General features: G+C 47.2%; 1 protein-coding gene and 1 long non-coding RNA gene across 5 annotated transcripts in view; one reads left to right on the forward strand and one right to left on the reverse strand.

Moving 5' to 3' along the window:
* Positions 1-16,717, reverse strand: part of MAF (MAF bZIP transcription factor) — a 192,389-nt gene extending 175,672 nt beyond the window's left edge. For 2 of the 4 annotated variants that reach the window (XM_065847923.2, XM_065847924.2), the window contains exons 1-2: positions 15,021-16,717; positions 4,749-4,815 (exon numbers count right to left, since the gene is read on the reverse strand). In XM_065847923.2, the coding sequence (XP_065703995.1) occupies positions 4,782-4,815; positions 15,021-16,087 (1,101 nt within the window). In that variant the 5' untranslated portion in view covers positions 16,088-16,717 and the 3' untranslated portion in view covers positions 4,749-4,781. Of the gene's footprint in view, positions 1-4,748; positions 4,816-9,954; positions 9,986-10,464; positions 10,523-15,020 lie in introns of those variants that run through there. The other 2 variants (XM_071814362.1, XM_071814361.1) reach the window with 2 other exon arrangements.
* Positions 16,718-16,864: 147 nt separating this feature from the next.
* LOC139829045 (uncharacterized) lies at positions 16,865-20,328 on the forward strand. The gene is made up of 3 exons (XR_011741261.1): positions 16,865-16,945; positions 17,527-17,666; positions 19,279-20,328. It is a non-coding gene; the product is annotated as an uncharacterized lncRNA (long non-coding RNA).
* Positions 20,329-27,626: the final 7,298 nt, after the last annotated feature.

The raw sequence follows: 27,626 nt of genomic DNA on the forward strand, positions 1-27,626 counted from the left end.
TACGGGTCGGGAGGGGCAGAAGGTAGGAGAGAAACAATAATAATTTGGGTATGGAAGAAAAGCAAAGCTGCACAACTGCTGAATGATAATGGCTCAGAGCTTGAGGAATAAATGTAAAGGCAGGAAAGGGAAGAACTCCAAGGGCAGTGTGAGCACTGTATGTCTGGCAGGTGAACCAGAGTTAGTCCACATATGCGTGTGTATATAGGTATTGAGGATACATTGTGTTTAAGCCCCGATTTCGCTTACATTTTCACTTGCTCAGAAGCAGGGTGAAGCTAAGTTATGTGTAACCCAGAAAACGTCCAGCTCCAAGGCAGCCGATCTCTGCACCTCTGACCTGTGCTGGAGAGATGGAATTCCCACCCTGGCAGAAACGGCGCCCGGGACTTGGGCAACACCGACAAGGCGAATGCCAAGGTGAACGGCAAGTACTTCCATACATCAGCTTTCTTAAAGGGCTTCAAGGAACATTACAGCTATGTTTTTAACTCCCACGAAAGCCTAGAAGGTAAGAATTAATTATCTAGGTTTATAACTGTGTAAACTGAGATATAAAGAGATCAACGGTAACAGACCTTTAGAAGGAACCTAAGATAAGTTTAAAGTGCTTCAGTATTTCACTGAATCTAGAATCAAATAACTGGGTCAAAGTCTCACGAGTGAGTCAGACTGTAACTCCGGCTCCTTCGCTCCGCAACCAGCGGGACTATATGTGGAAGCCTGAGAAGTCATTTTGTATGTGGGATGTTAAATCAGTACTTTTCCTGTCTCATCAGTCTCCTGTATTTTGGTACGCTGTGAATCACTTGGTAAGTGGCACCAATTAGAAAACCCAGAAGAGATATTAAAAAAAATATATATATCTATATATATGCATACATACATATATATATATATATTTTAGTACTTAAATTCCTCATTAGAACTAAACAACAGGAAAAGCCACATCACTGGAAAATATTCTAGAGCTTATTCTAAAGACAGAGAAAGCTATTAAACGTACTTCGCTGGGAATTAGGGGGGAGTAAAAGCTGTCACATACGACGTGTACTTTCTCTTTGCTCATACTCAAGATGTTTTCATACTTCAGATTCACAGGAATGAGCTCAGGAGGGAGTTTGAGACATAGCGAAGTTGTGCTTTTTTTAAATCCAAAAGAACATCTTTTTCAACGCATCCAAAATGACCTGTAAATGGTACAAAGTCAGTCTGGGGACAGGAAAGCAGAGAGGCTGCCATCTTCTTTTTTAAATCAAGAATAACATAGTGCATCCCGCTTGAAAGAAAGGATTCCCATTTACACTTAATATAGCACATCTGCTTGAAAAACACAAACAAGGCTCTCATTGACCGCAACGGGAAACTTGCCAATAATATTTCATGGAAGTTATCTTGATATCCGCTTTGGAAAATAGAGACTTTTTAAATGGAGCACTAATTCAACAATGCAAAGTTAAAAAGAACTCATACACAAAGAAAATTGATCGTCTTTACAGCTCTTAGCTTTAATTTCCAATTTGATCAGCTGCATGGTCTCAGAATAAAGCTCAGGTGATAAAGTCCAGTGACAGTGAAGCCGGGGGGTTGACATCACAGGCTGTGGCCACAAAAACAATGTCACAAACAGCAGTCTGACCATTGCACATCACAAATATACAAGAACAGTCTGAGAATTCAAAAGGCCTTGCACAAAACACAGATCTCTTCTAAAAACGCACGTGTGAATGCAGGAACAGCAGTGAAAAGTAAGTATACGTATACTTTAGGAGTGCCGTGATTTCCCCTGTGTGAAAGGTCTTGGAGGTAAACTGGAAAAGGAACAGAAAATACATTTCTGTTCTTTACTGCTCCTTATTCTTCCCTTAGTTTAGGGCACATCCATACAGGGAAATGATGTAGTGAACCACATACTCCTACTCTAGAGTAAGAGGAGCTTTTCCTAGCTAATTTATTTTCTTTTGAAAGCAGCTTAAGCAGCGCTGGGGAGGGAGGGAATTCAGCCTTCCTCCCGAACAAGAACATCCATCCAGGGAATGCACGGCTACCACCATACGAGTTCAGACCTTGCGTTTTATTAGCACGAGCACCCCATAGATACTCGGTTGATGGCGGATGCGTGCGTCCCAGGAATTCCATGGGGACTTCACTAAAGCCTGCGGGTGGGCAGGGACCTTTCCTCACACCTGAGATGTGGGTCAGATGCGGCTCAGATCCTGGGGTCCATCACTGCCCCATCCTGCCCTTGGAGCCCCGCAAAAGCCCTTCAGAGCCACTTTGCAAACTCTAACATTGAGGGTTACAGACAGTGATCAAAACTATCAGGGTTTTTTTTCATCATGTTTCATTTTTAAGAGAAGACCAGGCTACAGTTGTTTATATCAGAAGCAAATTCTGCTTTCCAACATCATCCTGCTGATCAGGAAGTAATTAGTCAGAGGGATATTTCATTCCTGTTAGTTCCATGGTGCTAAAGGATGGATTAGCTTTTCCGCACCAAACAAAATACAGCGAAATAGGACAAAATACGCCTGGCTTATGTATGTATTGCGAGGGACATTCGCCGGAGCTGCTAGGAATGGAATAGGCCAAGACATGGCCCTTGAAAACAGCAGTTGCCTTGTAAAATACCACAACGTACCCTTGGCGGTATTGTACGAGATAGTAACTGGTTTTGTTATTGGCCTAACAGTGTATATCACAAATATAAATGTAATCCTGCAGCTCTTACTCTGAAAGCTCCAGCAACTGCCGCAGGCTCCAGCGCATGGGGTGACCCCGGTGACTGAGCCCCCCCCCCAACCCGCTGCCATCCCCCCCGCCAGAGACAGAGTGAGAACCTCTCAGCCAGCAACCACCAAACAGCCCAGCCACACTCACACAACTAATTGCCTTGAAATGCTACAAGTATGCCAGCAATACCATAATTCCTCCAGAGGAGTCAGGTCAGTTAGTTAGACCACAACCACTACTGTCCACTGCTATAAAGGTACAGTCCTACATTCCCCCAACTAAGCCACCTCCATGAATGCCAAGCGAGCACGCCCCCCGAGAGCGAGGACAACGGGAGCTTTCAGAGCTAAGCTTATTATTCCTGGTATCAGAGAAACACTTCCCTGAATTGTCCTTCTCCTTCCCAAATTCCCCATCTGAGCAGATGTCTTTCTCTCTCTTCTTTCACCTGTCAATCATGTTCACAGCTGAAATTTGATTTCTCTCCCAACAGTAACCTTAGATGAAATATTACCATAGGGGTCAGAATTGTCTGAACCTTGCCACAGAAGTTCGTTAACTCTTCCGAGACCTGAGAGCTATTTGCTTAAAAGTAACAGATTCTGCTCCTGGTTTATTTTTCTGTAACATGCGGAAGTGGAATCACAAAATATTGGAAGGAAGGCACAAGGAATTGTCTCCGAGAGAAGCAAGTCAAGCAAGTCCTGAGATTGCAAGTGTCTGTCAGAAAAAAGGCTTTTGCTTTTTTACTGTAAGGATAACAAGAATATATATTACTCCTATTATTCGTATTAATCTAATAGTCACATATATAAATTACTGGAACCGCAATAGTTTTCCTATGGGATTATTGACATTAGAACCCTTTCTCTAAGAACGAGGTGATGGAACAACTTTGCAATGAAAATACATATTTACTTCAGCTTAATCACGACTTGTCCCTGTTCCTGCAAAAGTACATTGCGCTTTAAGACCTCACCAAGAAAAAGAAGTCTGGTTTGCCCTTCATTTCCAGTGCTGAAACACGGGGAAAAAGAACAAAAAGGCACTGCAGTAACTCCTCAGGCAGCAAGAGGAGCATCGGGCTCTAAACGAACCTCTGCTGGTGCTCCTTGAGCAACCCCTTCCTGCAGCCTACAGCCCAACAGAAACCCCCCCAGTGCTATTGAACGTGGAGTCTGGAGCGCTGATTACGTCTTCCCCACCCTCACTCAAATTGTCATTAACAATTTTTAAAAATAATAATAATAAACTAAGCTTAACTCCACAAGCTAACAAAATACAACTGTTTTATAACAGCACGACTGTTGCTCAAAGTGTGGTAGCTGCACGGCAGCCTGTGTTCTTAACCAAAACAGAAGGTTTCATCACGAAATTCACACAGGAGTCTCTGTCGTTGCAGCCTTGCCGGTCATTTAAGCCACTTAGTATTTTTTTATAGTCAAGGTCAACAAAAATCAGATTTCATGGGGAAAATTAAGTGCCTGTTTGAATCTACCAGGTGAAGGGACTGAAAGTTTATTTCCCCCATTTCCATTAGCAGTGTGGTTTTTAGACATTGTTGCCAGACTGAACGAACATGAATTTCCAGAGGAAAGCAGAGCTGGGAATTAAGTCCTATTGTAATTTTTAAGTACAGAAGTCGTCTAACACAGAGCCATGATTTTCGTCAAGATCTGCGGGAGGACTTCAGGAGCCCCATCCCCAATCCCCGTAGCTGATGTCTGAACGCCAGCATTTGAAGAAAAAAGGCAGAAAACATTTGCAAAGGGTGACATAGGAGTTGTGGGACAGGGGAGAGAGGCCTGGTTGGCAAAGGCACGAAGCCCCATCATTGGAAATGGATGGCGTGTGCACCCGAGGGCCAGTCCCACCCGCAAGGCCGGGCGCTGCGCTCAGACTGGCACCGGCTCCCGGGGCCGGACCACAAAGCGTGGTCTTAGCACCAGAAAACAAAGCGTGAAACGACCACCCCTGCGAAACGTGGCAAATTGCTAAGGAAAATTAAAACATACCTTTTGTTTTTTGACCTCGGGTAACAGGGATTTTCACATCACCGTTGTAGATGATTCTCTCGGGTACCTGATTTAGTAAATATAGTAAAATAAACCGTTATTAAAAGGAACTTTTAACATTGTAAAACATGTCTGTCGTGCCACTATAGTATGGAACAGGACCGTTTCTATTCAAATCCTAAATTAAATGCAGAAAGTCTCTTGTACTGTTTACTAACTGAGTGACTGAAGAAGAAATTAACACAGCCTGAAGGTGAGATGTTTCTAGCCCACACATCCAGTCTTTGCATTAATAACAGGAGACTTTTACTGACAAATTACCTTAAAAACACCTATTTTTGCCTCACTGGTGAATACCAGCTTCTAAGATCTGAAAGCATGTAGCTTTCCGTATTCCTTTCTTAATGATTGTTATTAGCTGCACTAATTTAATTGGCAAAATAATAATCAATTTTTGTACACACTCCATTATTTTCCAGACAGTAGTTGAATAACAAAAGCAGAGCTGTCATTCCTCCCTGTGCTTTCTTACACTGTACAAATTCAGCCTGTCAACACATATTTAAAATCTAATTTAAAAGAAAATTCAACATAGAGTGAATCTTCGCACAATAAGTGAGATAAGTCAGTGAGTCAATCCACGCTTCCTAAGTACGGATATTTTGTTATGTCCATTAGAGTTAATTTCCCCTCCCTGAGTGTGCGTACACAGGCACAGACACACATTTTCTGCAGAGTGCCTGCAGGAACGCTCCGGCTCCATCCAGTTGTTGTAACAGCACAGATAATCAAAGCAAGGATAAACCCCGAGTCTGATCAGTTTGAATTAAAACCAAAAAAAATAGGCAAGACAAACTAGAGGCGCCTTTTCAGCGTTCTGATTCTAAACCAGCTCTGCAACTGAAAACTCGAGCCCATTGCACTTTTGATGGCAGCTGAATGCTCCCTCTCGCACAGCCCAGCGAGGGCTGAGCCAGGCACATAGAAACGCTCCTCACCTGCCCTGAAAGCCACGCTTGCCTTTGCTTGGTGGTTCTCTTTTTTGGTGGTTTTTTGTTCGCTTTTTTGGGGGGTAGAAAGGGGACAGTGCTTCCTTAAATGCGATACTTGGCATCCAGCCCAGGATCTCTTAAAGCAAATAACTCCCATAGACCTTTGGTGTCATTTTCCTCAAGATGACCTCTGCTTTCACGCCAATCGGTGAATCCATCCTGTTATTAATGCACGGGGCTGAGAGGAGTAAGTACTCCAGCCTCCCACCTGAAGAGCATCCAGCCAGCGATGTGGTCGGCTTGCTCTGAGCAGCCCCAGCTGCTGCCCAGGCCACCCCTCCCCTGAAACCACAACCATGCAGCCACATCCCAGCAGACCTGAAACAGGTGGCACTGATTCGCTTCCACCGGCAATGTGCGTTGATTCACTTAGCAGCTGGATTGAACTATCGGTTTATTAATAAGGGAGGAGTCAAAGAAAGTAAGACAGTGTGAAGGCAGCCAGAAACACTAAGCAGATTTGTTAATTTCAGAAGGCTAATCACTTGTCTTCATTTTATCTGACAGAGCTGGTGCAAGAGAATTATACTTCAATAAGTTTTCTACTCTATACTGTGCTATTTTAAAAGCATTTCACAATAAAGGAAGCTGAAAGACTGTGCACAGTCTGGAGACCATATCTGGTGTGACATGAATATAGTATTTCAACCATATTTAATCTTACAGTATTCCCTCCTCTACAATGACTTTGCAGGAGGAAACCCTACAGAAAGGAAAATCTGTTCATCCCACACCACAAAACACTGAATCGCATTGCAGGCTCCAGCAGCTCTTCCTACATATTAAAATGCTTTCATCAGGGAATTTGGAAGCAGTTAAGTTGGGGGGGAGGGAGAAAAAAAAAATCCCACGTCTCGTTTGGTTCACTTTCGGGTTCATTTTCATTGCCACTGACGCCTCACTGCAACGGCTCCAAGTGCTCGTAGGAGCAGGGGCTGTTTGCAGGGAAGAGCACCACGGCTTCAGGAGCCGATACCAACAAACACAACGGATTCTATCCCCATCCCCTTCAGCATCGTGACAGCCCACTGACAAGGCCTTGACAAGAACTTGTGTTTCAGAATTGGAGAAGTGGGGTTCAGGCTGCAGGAGAGTGAATCTGCCTGCTTGCTGATAGAAAAGGGCTGTAAACTTAATAACATACTCGGAGATAGATCCACATAGATTTGGGGAACGCAGCCTTGGACAGCGTCATTCTCTCTACTTTAGATTCTTCAAAAGCCACAAAATGTAAATCCTGCCCCCTCCCATCTTCGTCCCTGCACAGATCTCAGGGCCCGATCTACAATGTCATTTCAGAAACTCCCTCTGGTTACAGTGGGGTTTAGATTAGCCTCTGTGCGAGCACAGGTGAAAAGAAAAAGGAAGGAAAAAGAAAAGGAAGGAAAGCAAAAAAACAACCAAGAACAAGAAAAGAGAAAGGGGAAGAAAAAAGAAAAGAAAAGAAAACCAAAAAGCAAAAGAGTGAACAAAAGAGCGAACAAAATAAGCGGGGCAGTGCTCAGTGAACATACCTAGGGGACGGTCGGCCAGCCGGAGCCGCCGGGTGACACACCGGAGCTCAGCTTTGGTGCACGGACGGATCCTTTAGTTACGCACAGACTCCCCTTTTGGTCCAGGAATTGAATTTCGAAACAAACAAACAAGCAAGCAAACAAACAAAGGACCCTCCGCGTCCCTCCCGCTCCCCCGCCCGGACCCCTGTTCCCCCCAGGGCAGCCCGGGGCTGGGGGCAGCTCCCGAACCACGTGTGTGTGTGAGCGCCTCCATCCCCCGGCCCGGGGATGTGTGTGCCGGGGATGGGGGGAGCGGGGAAGGCCGGTGCCCCCCGAGGTGGCGGCCTGGCCGGGGCGGTGCGGGGCGCAGCCCCTCGCCGGTCCCCGCCGCCACCCGGCCCCGTGTGCTGCCCGCCCGGCACCGCGCGGGTGCCGATGGAGCCCGCCGGGGGCGGAGGCGGGGGTTGCACTGTTCTATAGGCGCTCCCTGCCCGGCCTGGGTTCTTTTCAAGCTGCTGGAAGCTGAGGTTTAAAAATCCGTGCCCGAATTCTCCCCAAACGCGCTGCTCTCGCCGGCCGAGGCAGGTGCCGGGCGGGAAGGCAAAGCCGAGTGTCCCCGCGGACCGGGCACCCCGCTCTCCCTGGCACCCCGCTCTCCCTGGCACCCCGCAGCCTGCGGGGACACTCGAGTTTAACACTGAAAACCAGGGACAAGAGGCAGGGAGATGCCGGAGCTCACGCTGAAATAGGGTGTTGAGCCTTAACGCCTCCGTACGCAGTCATTGACATTTCTGCTGTAACGGGGGACAAGCTGCTGAGAACATTTTTCAGGACTGTAGGTCTTTATGAATTAACAATCGAGAGCGGCAACCAGGGACACTCCATTCCCTACCCCCGCTGGAAACTTGCAGACACTGCTCCATTTGTTGTTTGCTGGGTATTTTTTTCTCTGTGTGGTATAGAAACACCACTTCGAGCAAACTTCTGCTCTGGCTTTGATTCCCCCCTTGCAAGACGTCTTATAGAGATGCATTTAAAAAATCACAATAAAATAAAATAAAATAAAGGAAATCATGACACAAAGTCCACAGGGCTTCAAAGCAAGCAAGGAGAGAGGCAGGGCCACCTCCATCCCCGTAACCCACTGCACCACAACTACAGGCCTGCACGCTTCACTGCTGTGTGGGAGTGGCGTGGGTTCAAAAGCTAGACTTTGGGGGGAAAAAAATTAAAAAGGGGTACAGCAACAGCGAAAGAAAATCATTTCAGAGAGCGATACGATGTGAGCAGCTTGCATCGAGGGCTCTGAGACATTATCACGCTGTGCTGGGTCAACCTGATACGGCAGCAGATAGCAGGGGCTGGGGCTGGAGCTGCCTGTCCGCCGCCGCACCAGCTACAGCCTCGCTGATCCCCGGCCTCTTGCTTTTCACTTGAAAAGTTAAGTCACATCCTGGACTATTTTTGCATTGTGTTGGCTTAGAGCTCACAAATCTGAATGCACCCAGCCCTCAGAGAGTGACAAATGTTATTCTCAGTCCTCCCCCACAATTTCAGGCAGTCACGAATTAGGTGGGGCAGAGCGTACAGTATTTTAATCTATTGATCTGTATTTGCTGTGCCCAAAATATTCATTAGAGGAGCCTTAAAAGTGTAAAGCGGTCGAGTGCTCAGCTCCCTCCTAAAAGACAAATTCTTTTAACGGCTGCTCACCTCTGCCACGGCCTGGGGTGTGCTGCCTCGTGTTATTCATCCCGAGACCTGCGCTAAAAACAGATATCTGAAGCATTTGACTGCAGACAGCTCGAGTGTGTGTGTGTGTGTGTGTGTGTGTATACAAGCGGGACTGTTTTCTTTTGTCCCGGCTGACCAAACAAAACCCATCACACTCCGCACCGCTACCCCGGGAATGCCCGAGCCTCATGGCAGCCGCTCACAGCACCGCAATTCAGAAAGAGGGAGGGAAGAAGGTTTATGAAAAACATCTTAATTCCTAACATTGAAGAATGTAGGATTATTTTTTTTTTTTTCCCTGTGTGAAATTTTGAATTCAGCGATCTGAACAGGTGTCACAAACACTGGGGCCATTTAGCTCCTCTGATGATCGGAGTAATAAATATAGAGGATTTCCTTTCAATGCAGCACATGCTGAACTGACACCAATGTAGTTCTGGCATCTGAGCAGATAATTCTGATATATGCATCATTTCCTCCCTAAATCCAGGAAGCAGCTACACTCTCTATCTGATATTAGTATATTATGTCAAATAGAAATTGGTATTAAAATTATGAATGATTCTAGATCAAGAACTTCCTACACACTATGCAGAGGGAGGGGGAGGAAACAGCTGCGCAAAAGCTTTCGGAAGGGAAAGGAAAAAGAGCTGGGAAAGTTCATTTTTTAAACTAAAAACCTGCTGCCATGGTTGGCGGGGGGGTGGTTGTCAAGTGACATTTTGATTCAGCGCGGGCGTTTTTGTTTTAAGAAGGGTGAATAAGACTTTCTAATAAATAGAAGCTCTCACCACTCCATTTGCAAACGGGTGCTTCTCACAGTGTCTGCCCAGAGGTGGTGAGGAATTGTTCAAGAAACAAATACACACCGATGCGAATGGGGTATTTCCCTCCTTGCTCCCCTCTGGTTTTCTAGGATGTGGTCTGGGATGACATTTCTCAGGCCGGGAAAACGCTGCAGCACAAACACAAAATACTCTTGGACTCTGCTCAGCAGAAGCCCGAAGGTTGGGCAGAGGGTTATGTTTCATGTTCAGGGGGGAAAATACAAAAGGCTGAAGGCTGAGGTGGGATGGGGAGGGAGGAGGAGGCTGAGCCAAGTGCAGAACGTTTCCCAGCCCAGGGCCGCTCTCTGTGCACGGATCCCCCGGCACCGGTCAGATGAAAGTTCTCTGTAATGTAGTTAATAAATGGGAAAGCACTATAGGACTAGGGGAGAAATGGGGCATTGTTAGTGATGGGGAGATGAAGACTCCACATGCCTTCCGTGCCCATCTCGGGCAGCGCTCCCTGCGTCAGCTGGAGAGGTACCTGTGGGACAACGAGCGGATCCTGCTGCCCTGTGACACCCCAGGATCCACCTCCCAGCTCAACCGGAGCAGGATCGAGGCCAGAGTCGAGCGAGGGGTGATTAATGAATGTAGGTTATTCGGAGCAGAGTAGTTCCAATTAGTCCTCAGCAAGCAGTCCTGCGGCAAAGGTGGGTGCTCCCCTGCAATGATTCATACAGAGAACCCCAATACTCGCTTTGCTTTAGTGAAAATTAAAACATGCATCTGTTTTCTTTCCCCTCCAGCTGGGCAGCTGGCATGTTTCAGGCTGAAATTCAAGTGCAGCCTAAGCTGGCTGCATTTTTTTTTATTTGCAAAGCAAGATTGCAATGTGTCATAACGATGCCAAACTGGGAGAGAGCCCTATTTCCTTCTCAGGCTGGGTATGTGATGGGATTTTTCCCTTTTGCACTCGGTCTATTTCTAGGAAGATTTTCTCTTATCACTGTTCAAACAGGTTTTATTTCTTTCCTCCGAGAAAGAAGACGTTCATGGAGGCAGCCGTGCTGCCCTTGCCCTGCGCTACTCAGTCAATTCGCGATACTTTTCAAATCCTAGTGCCTGCTTCAAACTTTGCCTGCGAGCAAACCCGTGGTAGCAGAGGGGTTGTGGGGACGAGGCTGGACCAGAAGTGGGTCATGCTGCGGGGGCTTGGGGCTCTGCGCTCCCGGGGGGCTGCAGGGCCGCTCCGGGGGGCTTGGCCGAGGGGAGGCCTCGTCCCGTCCCGTCCCTTCCTCGGGGCAGGGCTCCTTCTGAGCTCTGGGCAAGGGCAGCAGCAAAGCCTCCAAGTGATCCCCTGCAAAAAAACCTGAGCATCTGTAAAGGCTCAGCCAGGGAAGGGGAGGTGGGAGAAGACATTAAAACCAGCCCTGTCTTTATGAGAGGAGATAATTCTCCCCTTGGCCAATAGCAACCAGTTTACCCACAGATTACACATTAACCAGAAAATGGAACTCGAATTAACCAGAATCTGGAGCTTGAACCATTACTCAAACCCTAGTGCAACAGCAGGTCAGATGCCAAAGGGCAGGCTGGTGCCTCGGCGCTGGGGAGGGGCGAGGTGCAGCATCGGCACCGGGGACCACGGCCACCGACCGCCAAAACGGGGGGCTGCCCCGCGTCACGGTGGCTGTGCGTCTCCTCCAGAGGGACCTCAGCAGCAGCACGGTGGCCTCCAGCAGCACCCAGTGTCCACAGACACCGGGTCCCGCGGGTGCAGGTGCCGCAGGGGAGCTTAGGACCACATCCTGACCCCAGCCCAGGGCAGGATGGGGTCCAAGCCAGCTGGGCAGAGAACGGCAACAGGTCCTCTCCTTTCTCTGCCACCAGCACCTCACAGCTGGGAAGAAGCTGCACCAACAGCGGGGGGGGCAAAAATAAATGAAAGAGATAAAAGTGCTGGGTTTATGAGCCTTGGTCTGGAGACAAAACCCCCGCCCTGGAAGGGCCGGAGCATCCTCTGGAGAGGCCTCTGCTTCTCAAATAAACCAGGCAGATAATCCCATTCAAAGAGGCAGAGAGGGCTCATACGGACTGGGAGGCTCTCGGGGAAGGTGGCTTTGAACAAACCGGCTCAAAGGTTTGAGGAGCCTTTCGAAGTCAAAATGTCCTTTGACATGGAGAACTGCAACGAAGAGAGGCTCAGAGACCTGAACATTTCTAGCACATTAACCTTTGGATTGGCTGGTTAGGACAAGTAACTCTCCAAAGTTGGAGGAAGTCCTGTGAATTGTTTTTCTCTGCTCCTCGGTGCTCTCTGGGCTCCCTAAGGCCTGTAGCAAAAACAAATAAACAAACAAAAAACCCCACGGGGCAAACAAAAGAAGAAGTGGGGGGTGGGGAGAAAGCAAAGCAAAGGAAAAAAGGAGGCAGCTATGGACCCAAATTGCAAGAAATCTTTAGATGTGGCATTCAGCGGCTCTGTGAGAAGCCAAGCCTGATGCGGTGTCAGCTCTGACTGAGGACAGGCATGCTCTGCTGGGATCAGATGATCAGAGACGTTCATTCTTCCCTTTCACTTCACTCCACCATAGAACAATCAAAATACAGGGCTGTATCATGCCATCAGGTTTTGAAGAAGAGCTCCTCTTTGAGATCTCCCAAAAGCTGGCGGCATGATCTGAGTCACTGAAACCGAGCTCACTGCAATACTGAGAAGTCAGAAGCAGCACCTGAAAGCTCACGTTTCCCATCTGCCCGAATGAGAACTTCACTCCTAGCGGGTGGCAATTCGCTTTACGCAAGCTATCCTGCTCCATCGGCCCTCCTGGGTACCAGCGAGCCCAGCTCTGGCAGCAGCATCGCCCCTGTGCAGGCGGCGCGCTGGGCGCTGTGCTCGGAGTCACGGACTGCGAACTACACACTAAGAAACTGAGTACGGAATCAAAAAAATGCAGTTTATTATTGTAGATTATTCTCTCTTTCGATATAACCATAGAGTTGAAAATGAAAGAAAAGCACATAGGAACATCACACATGGTTAGTTAGTAACTCAAGATATAAAACAATTTTGCACAGCAAAATATGTAAAAGAAAAAGTAACTGACAAGATTTTTTTATATTTATTGTGGTAAGATTTACTTTCCATTTTTTTTTTTTTTTAAAAGACAGGATATCAGTCCCTGAAAATAAAATTTACTGATTATTGCCTTTAAAACTGTGGAATTTTTGAAGTTACAGAAAATCCAGTTCTGCACCACAATACAACTGTAAAAAAATCTGCATCATTTTAAAACTGTGCAGTAATGCCATCTTATAACTGCATAAATTGTATTAGCGTTCTAAACAGGTTCGTCAGGTTTTTGTTGGTTTTGTGTTATATGCTTGCAGGTTATATCTTAGTGCAATTCAGTCCCAAATACTTCCATTTTGAAAGAAAAAAAAACAAACAAAAAGAAAACAAAAAAAAAAAGAAAACAAAAACCAACCCATACATTTTGAATGTAAAATACCCCTATAGATATAAACAGGGGTGCCTCCCCCCTTTAATACTTTGGTTTTCAAATACAGTCAGTGGTATAGCAAGGACTACATATACCCAACTTATATTTAAGTTGCAAGCACATGCTGCATAAACTACTTTTTAAAACAGTCCCGTTGCAAATTCTACCCCCCTTTACATCACAACAGTAAACAATTTAGTGCATCAATCGTTAAAAAAAATCTACAGCTAAACAGACCTAACTCTTTCGGATTTATCTATAACATTCCTTTATCTGTAGCATACATTTTAACTGGGCTAACAGATGACAGAAACAATAATTAAATTAGATACTAGGAACCCAGAGCATTCCACATTTGACAATGATGACCAAATGCAAAAGGAAAAAAAAATGGGGCAGATCACTGGAAATAATTCATGTTTAGACTGTTTGAGGCAACAGCACGGTTCCCATGGCCCCCGGGTGGGATGCGAATTTTGGTTCTAACACCTTCCCAAAGTTCTTTTTGGTTTGTTTGGGCATTTTTTTGTTGTTGTTGATATGATTTGTGCCACATCAGGGTATCGAAATCCATCCTGGCATGTTTTGGAGAGGGAATGCTTCAGTGCATTGAAAAGGAAGTCTGAAGTTTTGAGTAACTCAGAGCAGTTTTAGAGCAGATGCAAACTTTAATGGGGAGGAAGAGGAAGATCAAAGGTTGCACTTTTTTGCTTTCAACCCAAAAAAGTGATGAGGCAATAAAACAAAAGGATGAATGCCATGCCATAATAGTCTCCAAAAGTCCATTTCCAAGCAAAAGAAAAAAAAAATAATTATACCATACATGACCAGCATGCAGGGTTTTTTATTAATATAATGTCTCTTTTTCATAGTCTTTCGAAACAGTTATAGTTCATTGTTGCTAAGACAAAATAGCAAGCGTAATGCATGAGATGAGTATGGGATTCTAATGGCAGCCTAAGTCTCACGTTTGGCAGGTTAAGGCCAAAACTCACATGAACACACCGAAGGCTGATGCAGGCTCGATTTTGGCAGGTTGGTCTAGGCATAGCTCTAGTTTTGCACAACAACGCTAAGAACTGATGGAACTCAGCAAGCTGGAGTCTAAAAATTTCACATTGTTTTTGTATACATTTTTTTTGTTTTTGTTTTGTGTTTTTTTGTGGGTTTTTTGTATATTTTTTTGTATTTTTTTCATTTTATTTTTCTTTTTGCAAAGCTCAAATCTCAGATGAAGAACTCAGGATGGCAAAAAAAATCTGACTCTTTTTGGACACAGCAAGCTCAAAAGGAAAAAAACTCATGAACTTAAAAATATATATATATATATAATGTGGATGGCAGGTTTCAAAGAAGAGCGAGCTTCATATGAAGAACTGAGTTGGTGGCGAGTTGGATCTTTTAAATTAAAAAAAAAAAAACAAAACACAACAGCAAGCCCCCACAAAAATTAAAAAATAATAATAATAATTAACAGAAAAGAAACTGCTGCAGAACTTGAGGGTGGCCACCATGGAGCCAGCCCACCTTAAAAGAAAAAAACAAAGAAAAACCAAACCAGCCCCCAAACCAACTTTGTTTTAAAATGGTTTTGAGTTTTAAAAAGGAAAAAAAAAGCACTACGCGGTGGCAAGCTGGGTTGTCGCTCTAGCAAAGCCCCCAACAACAACTCACACGGAGAACTTTTAGTTAAGGTGGCAAGGCTGCGAGAACTCACATGAAAAACTCTGGAGAGGAAGGGTTGTCGCTGCTGGATCCGTTTTCTCTGAAGCCATTGCTGACCAGCTTCTCGTACTTTTCCTTGTAGGCGTCCCTCTCCCGGACCAGCCTGGAGATCTCCTGCTTTAGGTGCTCCACTTGCTGCAGCAGCTGGTTCTTCTCCGACTCCAGGACGTGCCGCTGCTGGACCCTCTTGAAGCGGCAGGACTGGGCATAGCCCCTGTTTTTGAGGGTCCTCCTCTTCTGCTTCAGCCGGATCACCTCTTCCTTGCTGACGCCCCGCAGCTGCCGGTTGAGTTCCCGCACCGACATGGTCACCAGCTGCTCGTCGGAGAAGCGGTCGTCGAAGTGGAGGCCGCCGCCGCCGCTGCCGCCGTGGTGCGGGTGGTGCAGCCCCCCGGCGCCGCCGCCACCGCCGCCGCCGCCGCCGCCGGAGCCGGCGGCCGAGGAGGCGGAGGAGGGCGGCGCGCTGCCCGGCGCCGCGGCGTGGGGGTGCCCGCCGCCGCCGCCGTGGTGCGGGTGGTGGTGGTGATGGTGGTAGTGGGGCGCGCCGCCCTGCGCCGCCGCCGCGGCGATCACCGCCGACACCACGGCGGCCGCCGAGCCCATCTCCTCGGCCGGCACGGAGCCGCCGGCGCCGGCCGCCGCGGCCAGCTGCTGCCCTCTAGCATAGCCATCGAAGGCGCCGGGCAGCGGGTGGTGGCTGCTGTTGATCAGCGCCTCCACCGCGTCCTCGGGGCTGAAGCCCAGCGCCTCCGGGTTGAGCTGCTGCGGGTAGCCCGTCATCCAGTAGTAGTCTTCCAGGTGGGTCTTCTGGTCGGTGCCGGAGCCGGGGCTGGGCGCCGAGAAGCTGGGGGACGGGGGCACCGAGCTGCAGGGCGTGCTCATCGGGGTGGAAGAGAGCGATCCCCCGGCGATCAAGCGGCCGCACTGGCTGATAATGCGATCGGTCTCCACCGGCTCCTTTTTCACTTCAAACTTCATCAGATCGAAGTCATTAACATATTCCATGGCCAGGGGACTGGTGGGCAGGTCGGAGCTGCTCATTGCCAGTTCTGATGCCATCCTTTTGCTGCTGACAGTCCTCCAGAAAGGGTGCGCTCCGGGAGCCAGGGGACTGCTCTGAGTTGCCACCGGGTGAGCCAGCTTGATTTTTGGCGAGCTCTGCTCCGCTCTCTCCTGCCTCTGCCTCTCGCCACGGCCCCTCGCAGCCTCCGCTCCAATTCGCCCCGGCTGCTCTCGCTCCCGCTCCGCGTTATCCTTTGCAGAGTCTCCGCTGCCGCTGATGCATCAGAGCGAGGGGCTCTTGCTATTCGCCTTTTGCATAAAGGTTTTTTTTTTTCTCCTCCTCTCTCCCTCCCTTCTCTCTCTCTCTCTCCTCTCTCTCTTTCGCAGCTTGCAAACTGCAGCTGGAAGTGTTAGCTGGTGTTGTTGCGAGTAAATTTGTTGTTGTTGTTGTTTTGTTTTGTTATTTTTAACACTTCATGGTGCCTTTCCTCTGGGCTTTCTCATGCAAAGTGCAGAGCGAGAAGAGAGGTTCATCGGGGAAGGGAGGAGGGAAGAGAGCGAAGACAAAAAAAAATCAAAGTCGATAGCGCAACCAAAATAATAACAGTTAAAAAAAAAAAAAGGAAAAAAAGACTCGCCCCCAATGCTACAGCAAGAAGATGAAAAATATTTTAAAGGTTTCATCCAGCAGGAGAGTTTAAAAGCATTGCTGAGTTTTATAGCGCTCCTGACGTCAAATGGGAAATTGACTCGGCGGCCGGACCAATGAGCTGCCACCATCCCAGCCCTTATTAGCATAATAGTATAGAAACAAGGAAACTTTTCGGAGCTGTCAATCAGGGCCCCATCAGCTGACTGTCAGCTGGGGAGTGCCTTAACCCCTTCCTGCCCAACGCCTCCGGCCGGACTCACCGGGTAAGCGGCTGCGGGACGGGGGCCGCTCCTCCTGCCCTGCCCCGCTCCGCCGGGACGGCCCCGGCCGCCGCGCTCCCTGCGGCCGTGCGCGGCTTCGGGCGAGCGCCGTACCCCGGGGCGGGGTGCCGGAGCTGCCCCCGGGCGGTGCGGGCACGTGAGGGCGCGGGGAGCTCCCTCCCTCCGGCCGGGAGCGGGGCAGCGCGGAACGCCGGGCTCAGCGTCCCGGCGGGGACCCGGCAGCGCGGCGCCGCCTCCGGGGCCACTCGCGGCGCGGGCTCCGCCGTGCCGGCGCGGATACCTGCCGCCGCGGATACCTGCCGCCGCGGATACCTGCCGCCGCGGATACCTGCCGCCGGCCGGGGCCGCTCGCTCGCTCCGCTCCCCCGCAGCGCGCCTGTCATTTCTCGGTGATTTTTTTTTTTTTACGGGGACGGGGCATCGATTCTTCCATCCCCCCCACCCCGCCGAGAGGCGCGGAAGCCCTGCAAGTTTGCGAGCCCCGCGCCCGCCCCCGCCGCACTTGGCCTGCTGGCCGGGACTAATTAATTTAATACATTTAGAACTAATTGTATTTACTTTAGCCTCCCCTCCCGCCCCCCCCCTCCCCCGGGAGGGGGATGGGGATGCGGCCGGGGGGTGCCGTGGAAGCGGCGAGCGGGCTGGACGCGGAGCGGCGGATCGGCTCGGTTTAAATCTCGACAGCGCCATCTCTCGTCGAAAGGTCAGTGTCGAGGCGCTCCCCGGCCGGCGCGGAGCCGCGGGAGCCGGGCCGGGCCCCGCCGGCGGGGCGGTGCCGCCCCCGCAGCGGCCGCGGTCCCCGCCCGGCCCCGGCGCGGCTCTGCTCGGCTGCACCCGCGGCCCCCGCCGTGGGCCGGGGAAACCCACCACCCCGGGGCTGCCAGGCTCGATTTTCCGACCGGGCTTTATGGGAATATCGATAGAATTAAAGTTACTTGTAATTCCGTGATAAATGAGATGTCTCTAGTAAGTAAGATTAAGTGCAGTGCTATAAAGTTGTTTATCTGAAAAGTAATTCTCAGAAACCTGACTTCTGACACTCGGTCATATATTAAACCAGCCTCTTGAACATTGTACTTCAAATCCTCCCTTCTCCCCTTGCCCAGTCCCTTCCCCCTTGGAGCTTGCTATTTATAACTGTGCACAGGGTATTAATTTGTAGGTGCGAGCAAGTCTCTGGGTAATTTTTCACCGACTGTGAAAATCATCATTTGCAGTAGCCAAAGAATCTCTGCTTAGGCAATTATACTTGGCTAGTGGATCTACAAATGCACAACATCATCTGACTATGCCATTATCAGTATGAGTGCCAGCACTAACATCTGAAAGCCATACAGCATGTACTGTTCCTGGCAACTAAAAAAGGTAGGGCACACTGCAAATTTAGGAAGATAACGAGATCTAGAAATGATCGGAAAGCGGAAAAAAAATGCTACCAGCTTCACTAAAAAAATCAAACTGTAGTTCTGCACAGTTCTGAAAGCCACGCCACAGCCATCTGCTAGCTTTATCTCACAAACTGCAATTCATGACAGAGTTAATGCAACCTAACTATGCGGGCTGGCTTTCCTATTTCTTCACGTTGTTCGAATCAACAAAACTTCCAGACTCGCAGCATAAATCCTCCCAGGACAGCCCAATTCCCTGGATTTGTTTTCTCCCTGAGCAAGATGAATGTGGTACCGTATATCACTTAACACGCTCACCTATGAGAGGCATAAAATGTGTGCTAATATTTTTAAATGAAAAGGTTATTGCTTTTCAGAATGTACAATTGTAGTATTTCACTTGCTTGTTTGATAGGTGGCTGTGGAAATGTGGCTTCAGCCCTATAAAATAGTTTGGATGTGAGGATTCGAAGTGCTACATTTGCTCTGAGTAAACTCTGAGCTCTAGACAAAGAGTATGAAATTGTGGGAGCTAATGGGGACCATCATTTAATTGATACCGATGTAAGCAAGTGCTACAAATTAATTGAAGCTCTGACCTACGAGAACAGCAACTAAAATTATTAGTTGTAGAATATTGTTCTTGTGTGATTGCTACACAGAGCTGCTGCACCAAAACGTCTCTACTGTCAAGCGCAGCAGGGAAAAAATATCATTAGCCATTTTTGGATAACCTTCAGAAGCAACATTCTCCTCCCTACACAACATAATTCTCATTTTAGTAGTATTTTTCTTTATTATTTGGCTATTCACAATGGGTGTCTAAACATTTACAGTCCTCTATTAACAGTGTTTCTTCCATAACAATCACACACTTTCATTTCAATTAGAGCTATTCAGCCTTCAGTTTTTGCACAATTATTGCAGGCCAGACTGCTCCCTCTTCCCAGCACCACTTGTACCAATCCTGCCCTGGGCAGGCGGAGGGAGAACTCCAACGTCCCTGGCGCCGGCTCTTGCTCCGGTTTGTTTTCAAGCATCTCTCTTTGGCAGCGTAACGTGGAGCCCTGCTCGCTCCTGGTTTGCCGCTGACCTGGTTCACAAGCCTTCCAGCTAATGTATGTTTATTGTGGGAGAGTTTTCTGACAACTCGCGCAGGGGGACATGAAACATTAACTGCAAAGGCACTCGGATCGCGCTGAGTTGGGACGAGCAGCGTACGCAAGAACTTCCACCGCTGAAGCGCGGGCGCCTGCGTGTATCTAACGCACAGGGTTTAGCAGAAGCAAACGTGCAGGTTATGAGTTATATGGACTCGGAGTGTGATTTGTTATAACTTAAACACATATCAAGACCAACACATTAAGTACAGTTACTGCTCCTTTTGTTTATCTAGTGTCTTATTTTATGGTGCAGAACTAAACAGTGTCCGCTGAATTTAACTATGAAACCAGCCAAATTGATTTCAGAAAGACTTCTTCAGAGTAACAGAGTGATAAGGCATAAACTGCTCCTAGGTGCAGTGCTAGATAAATCCTTTTAACAGTCTTCAGATCAGTTAACAGGGTAAGTAAATCACATATCACTGTTAGCAGATTTATGGGAGAGAATTAATAGAATCAGATGAGATAATCTGGTAGGGATAAAATTGCTGAGGAAACAGTCCTGCCTTACATTGGAGGGTACGAAACAACAGTCTGATAACTGGGAGTCATTACGGATTGGTGAATTATGAGCTAAATCATCATCAGAGTAATTCAGTATTTATTAATTCTTTTCTCTTTAAGCAACTCACAGAAGCAAATAAAACCCTCTCTCTCTTGGAAGACACATTCTTTATACATTTTTATTGGATGTAATTTACTATTTGCATTACCTGTATTTACTTCATAATTGAACATTTTGCATTCAAATTTATGTAATGCATTATGCTTGAGAATATATTTCTCCCTTATTAGCATAAATAGTCACTTACCTCATGAATTACTAACAAAGTTTATCTGAAAATATAGGTATCTTTTTTACTAAGTGGAACACAAACATATGTACAATAAATTCTGATTTGCCAGCAGCATTACAGAAACACAGAACAACCCTATATTGGAGAAGAGGGAAAAGCAGCAGCAGTGAAGCAGCAGACATCCATTACTACATGCATGGATATGACAATAATTCCTTCTGTCGATGTTTTGTGTATGTTTAATAAAGAACGAGTGACTCATAGGTTTGCTTTAGGAAGGAGCAGATGAGAAAGAAGTTCACTGTGGAGATCCTCTCAGTTCCCCCCAGTACGCCGGACTGGGCTGACGGAGGCTGCCCCCGTGCACGCTGTGATACACGCGGCTCCTAACTCCCTGCCTCAAACACCTCTCTCCTTCCCCTAATCCTGTTTCTTATGCTTGGCTTTAAATGCAAATAATCAATATAATTCAGGCCCATTCTGCAGTATTAACACAACCTTACTTATGCAGAGAAAACCCCAACCCTATTGACTTCAAGAACTGCAGGATTGAATCCTTGATCTCATTGAAAGCAATGACAAAACTTGTATTGATTTCAGTGGAAGCAGGATCGGGTCCTTGATCTTAGCAATTTGTTTATGTCAGAGGGCTGGCGCTGGGAGAAATGACAGAGATCAGCAGATCTGCCGGCAGGAAATCAGGTCTGCTCCACAAAACTCAGAGGCAAAATTCCCAGTTAACTTGCGGATCTCCTTTACGCTCGGGTTCAATCAGCGTGATGCTGCGTGCTAGGGCGCCTGTGTATTTTGTCTGGATGCATCAAGGCTGTCCTCCTGGGAGCATTCAAGTGAGCGCATCTATAAATGTAGCACAGCAAAACGAGCTACTTGTGCCACTCTCGCTTTTCCTGAGCCGGGTACAATCCATTTCTGTGACTACAGTTTTTTGCCCCATATACGTCTGATACTGCTCTTTTATTTTAAGGCTGGGAAAATCTTCCCTTTAAACTCACGCTGAGCATCAAATTGGACTCCACTTGCAGCTGAACATCTTGGCTGCCTCTTCCTTCCCTCCGTCAGCTCCAGTACGTTTTATGGAGAATCCTCCCCGTTAATGAAACTCGCTTCTCCTTTCTCCTCACTTTCCAGTTTTCCGTTAGCGTTACTGGATCCACCAGACTTGCTGTTTGAAGATCTGTTAAAACGGTGTAAAAGCAGAGGGGGAAAAACAAAGTTTGATTTTCCAATCCAGTCTCCTACTTGGCCAATCTGCACAGACCCGAAATATACAACCTCTGTTTATTTGTATTAAAGTTTCTGTTGCTAAATTAGAAAAAGAGTGGTTTGCAAAATCAGGCTGAAACACGCATCTTGGTTGCTTTTGTGTAACACCCAAGAGGGCTTTTGTTTTAGCTCTAGGAATTGTGAGGTATTAGCAGCTGCTTCAATTTTGGAAGTGCCTGCCAGTCACGATACGGAAGATGCAGCACCTGAGTGCGCAAGTTGCTGCATGCACCGGGTACAAATGACGTGACAGATGTTTAGCAATAAGAACATTTTCACTGTTTCTACCATTTGTAAAATGCTAAAAATATTCCAAATAGTTTTGTATGATGCAGAAACAGTTTCTCTGTCTGAAGGGAAAACGGCCCAGGGGTGCAACTGAGGCGCTGCAGGTGGCTCTGAGCCGTGGTTAAAGGTTGGTGCCACGAGATCTGCGCTGTGTTTGTTTCATGGTGCACGTCCTGCTTTACTCATTTTTGTGAATAGCTTTGCCTAAATGTGAAAATCAATGAAGACATTTTGACGCTAAAAAAAATATAAATCTATTTATCTAAAAGAAATAAAAACTGAAATTGCAATAAAGATTTTTACCAAGCTTTATGGTGGAATTCATCATTGATAACTCGGATCATGTCCAGCTATATAATGCGGTATTTGCTCTGAAATTAGCTGAAGTGGGTAAATAGAGAACCTGGTAAAAACTCGTGCACATATTAACCTGAAAACTCTACAGAAGCAGAAAAATAATGTTAATTAAGGGAAGAAAATACAGTAATTAATGTTATGTATCTGAGCTGTCCTGACAACATCCTGCAACGTGCACGCTGCATTTTTGTCTGTTTTAGCTCAGAAAAATTATAGCTGCTTTTCTCCCTTCTGCTCTGCATTAAGTCGTTTCAGCGGTGAGGAATGGTTGCAGTGGCAGCATGAAAAAATAAGTGGATTTTATGTGCTCTCTCTTTCTTAAAGGCAACCGTCAGTAAGTGGTGAGCAGGGCACCATCCTGACATGATGCTTTGATGGGTAACTGCGAAGGCTGAGATGGTCTGTATTAAAAGTTACGAACTTCAGTAAATCTTAAACAAATCTGTGATTTAACGTCTAGAAGTGAGAGATGGCACGGGCTCATTAATTTTGGGTGATGAACTGCGCTGCACGCAGTGGGCTGAGCGCCACGCTCTGCGCTTCTTCAGTGTAAACACTAAAATACGATAACTGCTTCAAATAACGGATGGGGTCTTCAGTAACAGAAGGTTCTTGGCTGAGCTGACCTGCAAAGGTTGATTATTGCAGGGGGGCTGGCGCGGCGCCCTCCCCACTCTGCCAGCTCTCTGTGCTGGGGGGTTGCAAAGTGAAGCCAATTCTAAGCGGCAGCTTCTCCCCTCACCGCGCGCTCATCGGCACCGATGGAAACAGCTCTGGGAGGTGGAGGGGACCAGGTTGCAAAGGCTTTGCGGGGCTGCAATAAGGAGAGATGCTTACAATAAAGCTGGATGGGGGCTGATGACTGTGGCGCAGATGAGGAAGGAGCTCGGAGGCCTGGACCCCCCCGGGCAGGACCTCTGGTACCCTGGCCGTCTATCTCTGGAGTGGGTAAAGCGCTTGCCCACATGGCGAGGATGTTTCAGACGTGAGGAGAGCTGTGCAACGAAAGGTGGTGGTGAGCGCAACATATTATAAATCAAAACCCCAGATGAGCTGTGTGTGTAAGAGCACATCAGGATCCTACATTATCTCCAACCTTTAATTATCTGAGTCAATCTGGCCCAACCTGCTTATCTTCTAAGCGTTACTCATCAGGCTCTGGCAGGAGGAGGTGTCAGTGAATACGGGACAGGTTTGGAGTCGACACCTCCGCCAGCTGAACTGGCAGGAGTTGCAGCTTAATCATGGGGAGAAAGGGGGGGATGGGGTGGCTCCCCCTTCCCAGCCTGCCCCTCCAGAACAGATACAGCTGATTGCACCTCCTGCCTGAGCCAAGGCAGCCAGCTCCCCTCCAGCCCCCCAAACCCCCCAGCCCGGCCCCACCTCTGCTTAACCATGGCAGGTCTGATTTCCGTGGCAGAAGCTTGGCTGCTGGAGCTGTCGTCTCAACCATAGAGACAGAGCAGCATCTGTCAGAAAATCTATGTGAAAACAGCACCAGTGCCAGCAAATGGAAACTGTAGCTTTCTAATCGGCCACATTTGATTTGGTTTGATATATTTAACTTCTCCTTTTTTTCTCCCGCTATTGGCAAATGTGTTATTCTTCCACAGAAATGAAAACAACCTGCAATTTACTGGGTTGCTTTACAGAGTCTTGGTGCAAAGACACGTCCTAATGACATCTAATATCTTTCAGTATCATTAATTGCCTTTATCAAGCAAGGGATGGAAAGTCTTATAGCCCATTTTTCCCCTCCTACTCCATCAGAATTAGCTCTCAGTTACGGGAGCGCCGGGCAAACTCGGTTCAGATTTGTCTCCATCCGGAGTCGGGGTCCTCCAGAAACTCTAATCCTTAACTAAAAGGAAATGATAAAAATACCCATGAAATTAATTTTTACACCTGCAGTTGGAATTAATAATGGCAACCCGACTGGCATCCTATTTCAGCTCCCTTGAGGTGACTAACAGTCCTGGTCATTAATGTAATCCCAACCACCAGAGGAATTCACTGTCTGAGGGATCTACCATGAAAAACAAATGATCCCCAGAGCTACGCCTGCACAATGGAAAATGGCTTTACTCATGTATTAGTCATTTTATCACAAGATTGTATTTTTGCACTGGGAGGTTTGCGCTCTGATATTAAAAGAGAACAGAAGAGAACAACGGCATTTGACTTGGTAATTTGCACACAGGGCTTGATTATGTTTGAGCTTCCTCACTTTAGAAGGATGTGTGTAAATTACTAAGAGCAATAAACAAGGTCTTTAACTGCGAGGCTTTCGCATGCGAAGTTCACATGCATTTATTACTGTCTGTGCTTAACATCAGTCCTGCATATATCTGCGGCTGAGGCTTGCACTCATCTAGATAAGGGAGTGGTCTATTGCTAAAATGCTGCTTGAATTTTCCCCCGATTCTGCTTCTCTCCCTTAATTGCAAGGGATGAAATGTGTCAAGTGTCTGCTTCACTCAACTGGGAATCACGGTACTGCCACCGCAATTTCCAAGCCTTCAAAGGTGACATGCAGCTCCCGAACTATAAAGCTAAGTGACTGCACAGTGGCTCTGAACTGCCTTCAAAAGGCATTTGCTTCCAGCAGTGGAGCAGCATTAGTACTTCAAGCAGGGCACAGAATAGGTGTGTGCTTGAATCCTTTTGCAGAACCATCTTTCAGAAGGAATTCCTCTAATTATATTTACCCAATCCTGCCCTAATGGCCACAAGTTATGTGCTCTGAGTGTCTGAAATGTAACTACCAATTTCAGCTTTATTCTCCTCTGCTCTCAAGACTACACTGGCTCATGAAAAGTGAAGAAACCTTGCCCGAGCCCGAGGAGCCGTACACGCTGGGTGTGAAAACATTCCTACAACTACTTGTGTTCGTAACAAAAAGAAAGTGGTCTGGTACCTCTTTTAAATGTAAAACCTGAGATGTTTTTTAAGACAACACACACCTCTCACGCAGTCACTGCATTCATTGTCCTGGGAAAACGGTAATAACAGTAATAACATCACAGTGCTCCTGGAGGGCTCTTTCCATACCTGAAGTTGTTTAGTTCTGTATTTACTATGTGGTACAAAGGGGCTTAAAGGTCTTTAGCAATGGAGGATCTTCATTTGCCTAGCACGGGAGTTTGAGAGAGGGAGCTGGAGATACAGCCTTGTCTCCCTGCAGTTTGCACAGAGATTTCAGCCACAGCTTTTTTGTCTCCCTTTAGAGCATTTACTAGGATCAGTTACTGTGAATGTAGCTTGCGTTATTCCCTGCGGAGCAGGAGACAGCTAGGGCAGTTTCTCTCTTCATTCTTTCTGTCCCCTCTACAGATTTACACCTTTTATAGCTGTTAAGTTAACTACCAAACTGCTTAGAGACTGGCCTCGTGTAGCGGCGCGCCAGCCTCTCTGGTGTTAGTTTAGCCCCAGCAGGTTTAGATTCCATCCCCTGCAGTCTCTTCTAACAGAGATTTATTTTGTTATCTGCCTGAAATTCCAGGTTCAGCCTCAAGCTGATTCGAGCAGCACTTGGCTATGCCCTTTTGCAAGCGATGATCCAAAATGAAGGGCTGGGAGGTAGTAATGAGAGGGGTGATACACCATAAGGTTTCTACAGCGTTCCAGGCAACTCCAGTAGCCTGCTATTAGTAAACCTGCCCTTGCAAATTTAAAGGAAAGACACCCATCCTGCCACATTATTCTGCAGGTACAGCTGGGAGCACAAGGCTGACTGTAGCTGGTGGGCACTGTTACAGTGAAGAATCAGGATGCCAACACCTTCAAGCCACCAAAACCACACAGGACAGCGCAAACAGGTACGGTTATCTCCACCAAGTTCGTGTAGCGCCTCGAGTCGTGTGGGTCAAGCTATCACACATGAGCCCTGACGTCTGGTCACTCCACCGCTGCACAATGTTCCTGGTATTGGAAAAAATACGCACTGCCATCTCAACTCCCTACAGGAGCTGCCAGCTGCGAAGATTAATTTTTAACCTTCTTTTCGTTTTCCAGGGCTGAGGCAGACGAGTAAACACTTCACACCAAGCCTCAGCTGGGCAAACTGCTGGGGGACCAGCGGAGGTGACAGGTCCTGAGGGCCCGTCCTTTTGTTTTCCTGGAACACCCTTCTTCACGGAGGATTTTTCTGTGCACATAGAAACTTGATTCCGATTGCTGCCAGAAACGCAGCCCCAATTCCTGCGATGCCTGTTCGCAGCAAAGCTACAGTCACCGTAGCAGGGTAGAGCTGCTACAAGATTCCCTCTGCAACAAAAGTTGTTCAGTTTTAGGCTTCTTCTCTCGGAAAGATAGCTTAACTTCACATACATAGCTATCTGGAACTTGATCTTGGGGTCAGAAGTACAAGCACTAAAGAGTCTGCATAAGCAGGAATGACTGCAACCCCCCTCGTTATCTTCCCTATCACCTGCTTTTAACAATACTCAGGTTTGGAGACAATTATCCTCCCTCTTCAGACTTGGGTGGCAGCTGCAAGGGTTAGAAGCAGGGCTTCCAACCAGGAGCATTACTTCCTTCATCATTTTAAACATTAAAATGTGTTTTTCAAACCTCACATGGTTTAATTTCCTGAAGTGTAGTCCTGCAAACCCAGCCTGGGAACAGAAAAGCCAGGAGCCCCTCACATTGCCACCCAGACTGACGGTCTGATGGCTGGAACTTAGGAGACAACTCTCTTTTATTAGTTAGCAGATAACTATTTATTGATGCTACCAAGGAATCTCATATCAGCTAGAGCTGAATAAAACCAGAGCGAGTTTTTCAGCATTTGGCCCTTCATTTGGGAATTTCAACTAATAACTCTCTGTCCTCCCTTTGTTTCACAAGTCCCCTAACTAATATACTGGGATATGTGAGAATATTGCTGTGACTCATAACCAGAGCTGTAAAGTCCACATCCAAGCTTCTTCTGAGGCTTGGAGTAGTTAGGACAAGGGCAAAATTGCAAAAATGAAGATGAGGCATGGGAGACTTGCTCTGAGGAGGGAACGCACACAGCACATCAATGCTCCTCAGCATTAGCAGCTAGGTAGTAGTAAATAGACACAACGGAAGTGCTTGGTCCATCGGTCTTTCTAGTTAGGAGCAATTGCCATCACCATGCTTCCAAACCCATAGAATAGAAAAATTATATTGCAATATATAGTATCCTGGCAAGAGGCACTCTTGGTCTGACTAGGAAACCTGGCAGAACACTCAGGGATGGGACATCAGTTGGGTGAGCAGGCTGCACGGTAAAACTAAGAGCAAAAGAATGCTACGTGGTATTAATTTTACCTTCACTTAGGTATTCTTTCCTCACAGTTCACACTGGCAATTGACTGTATATTTCTGGAAAATATAAGAGCTGGTTAGAAGGAAACAA

This window comes from Patagioenas fasciata, chromosome 13 (assembly GCF_037038585.1).
Source record: "Patagioenas fasciata isolate bPatFas1 chromosome 13, bPatFas1.hap1, whole genome shotgun sequence".
In the NCBI taxonomy this organism is placed as follows: Eukaryota; Metazoa; Chordata; class Aves; order Columbiformes; family Columbidae; genus Patagioenas; species Patagioenas fasciata.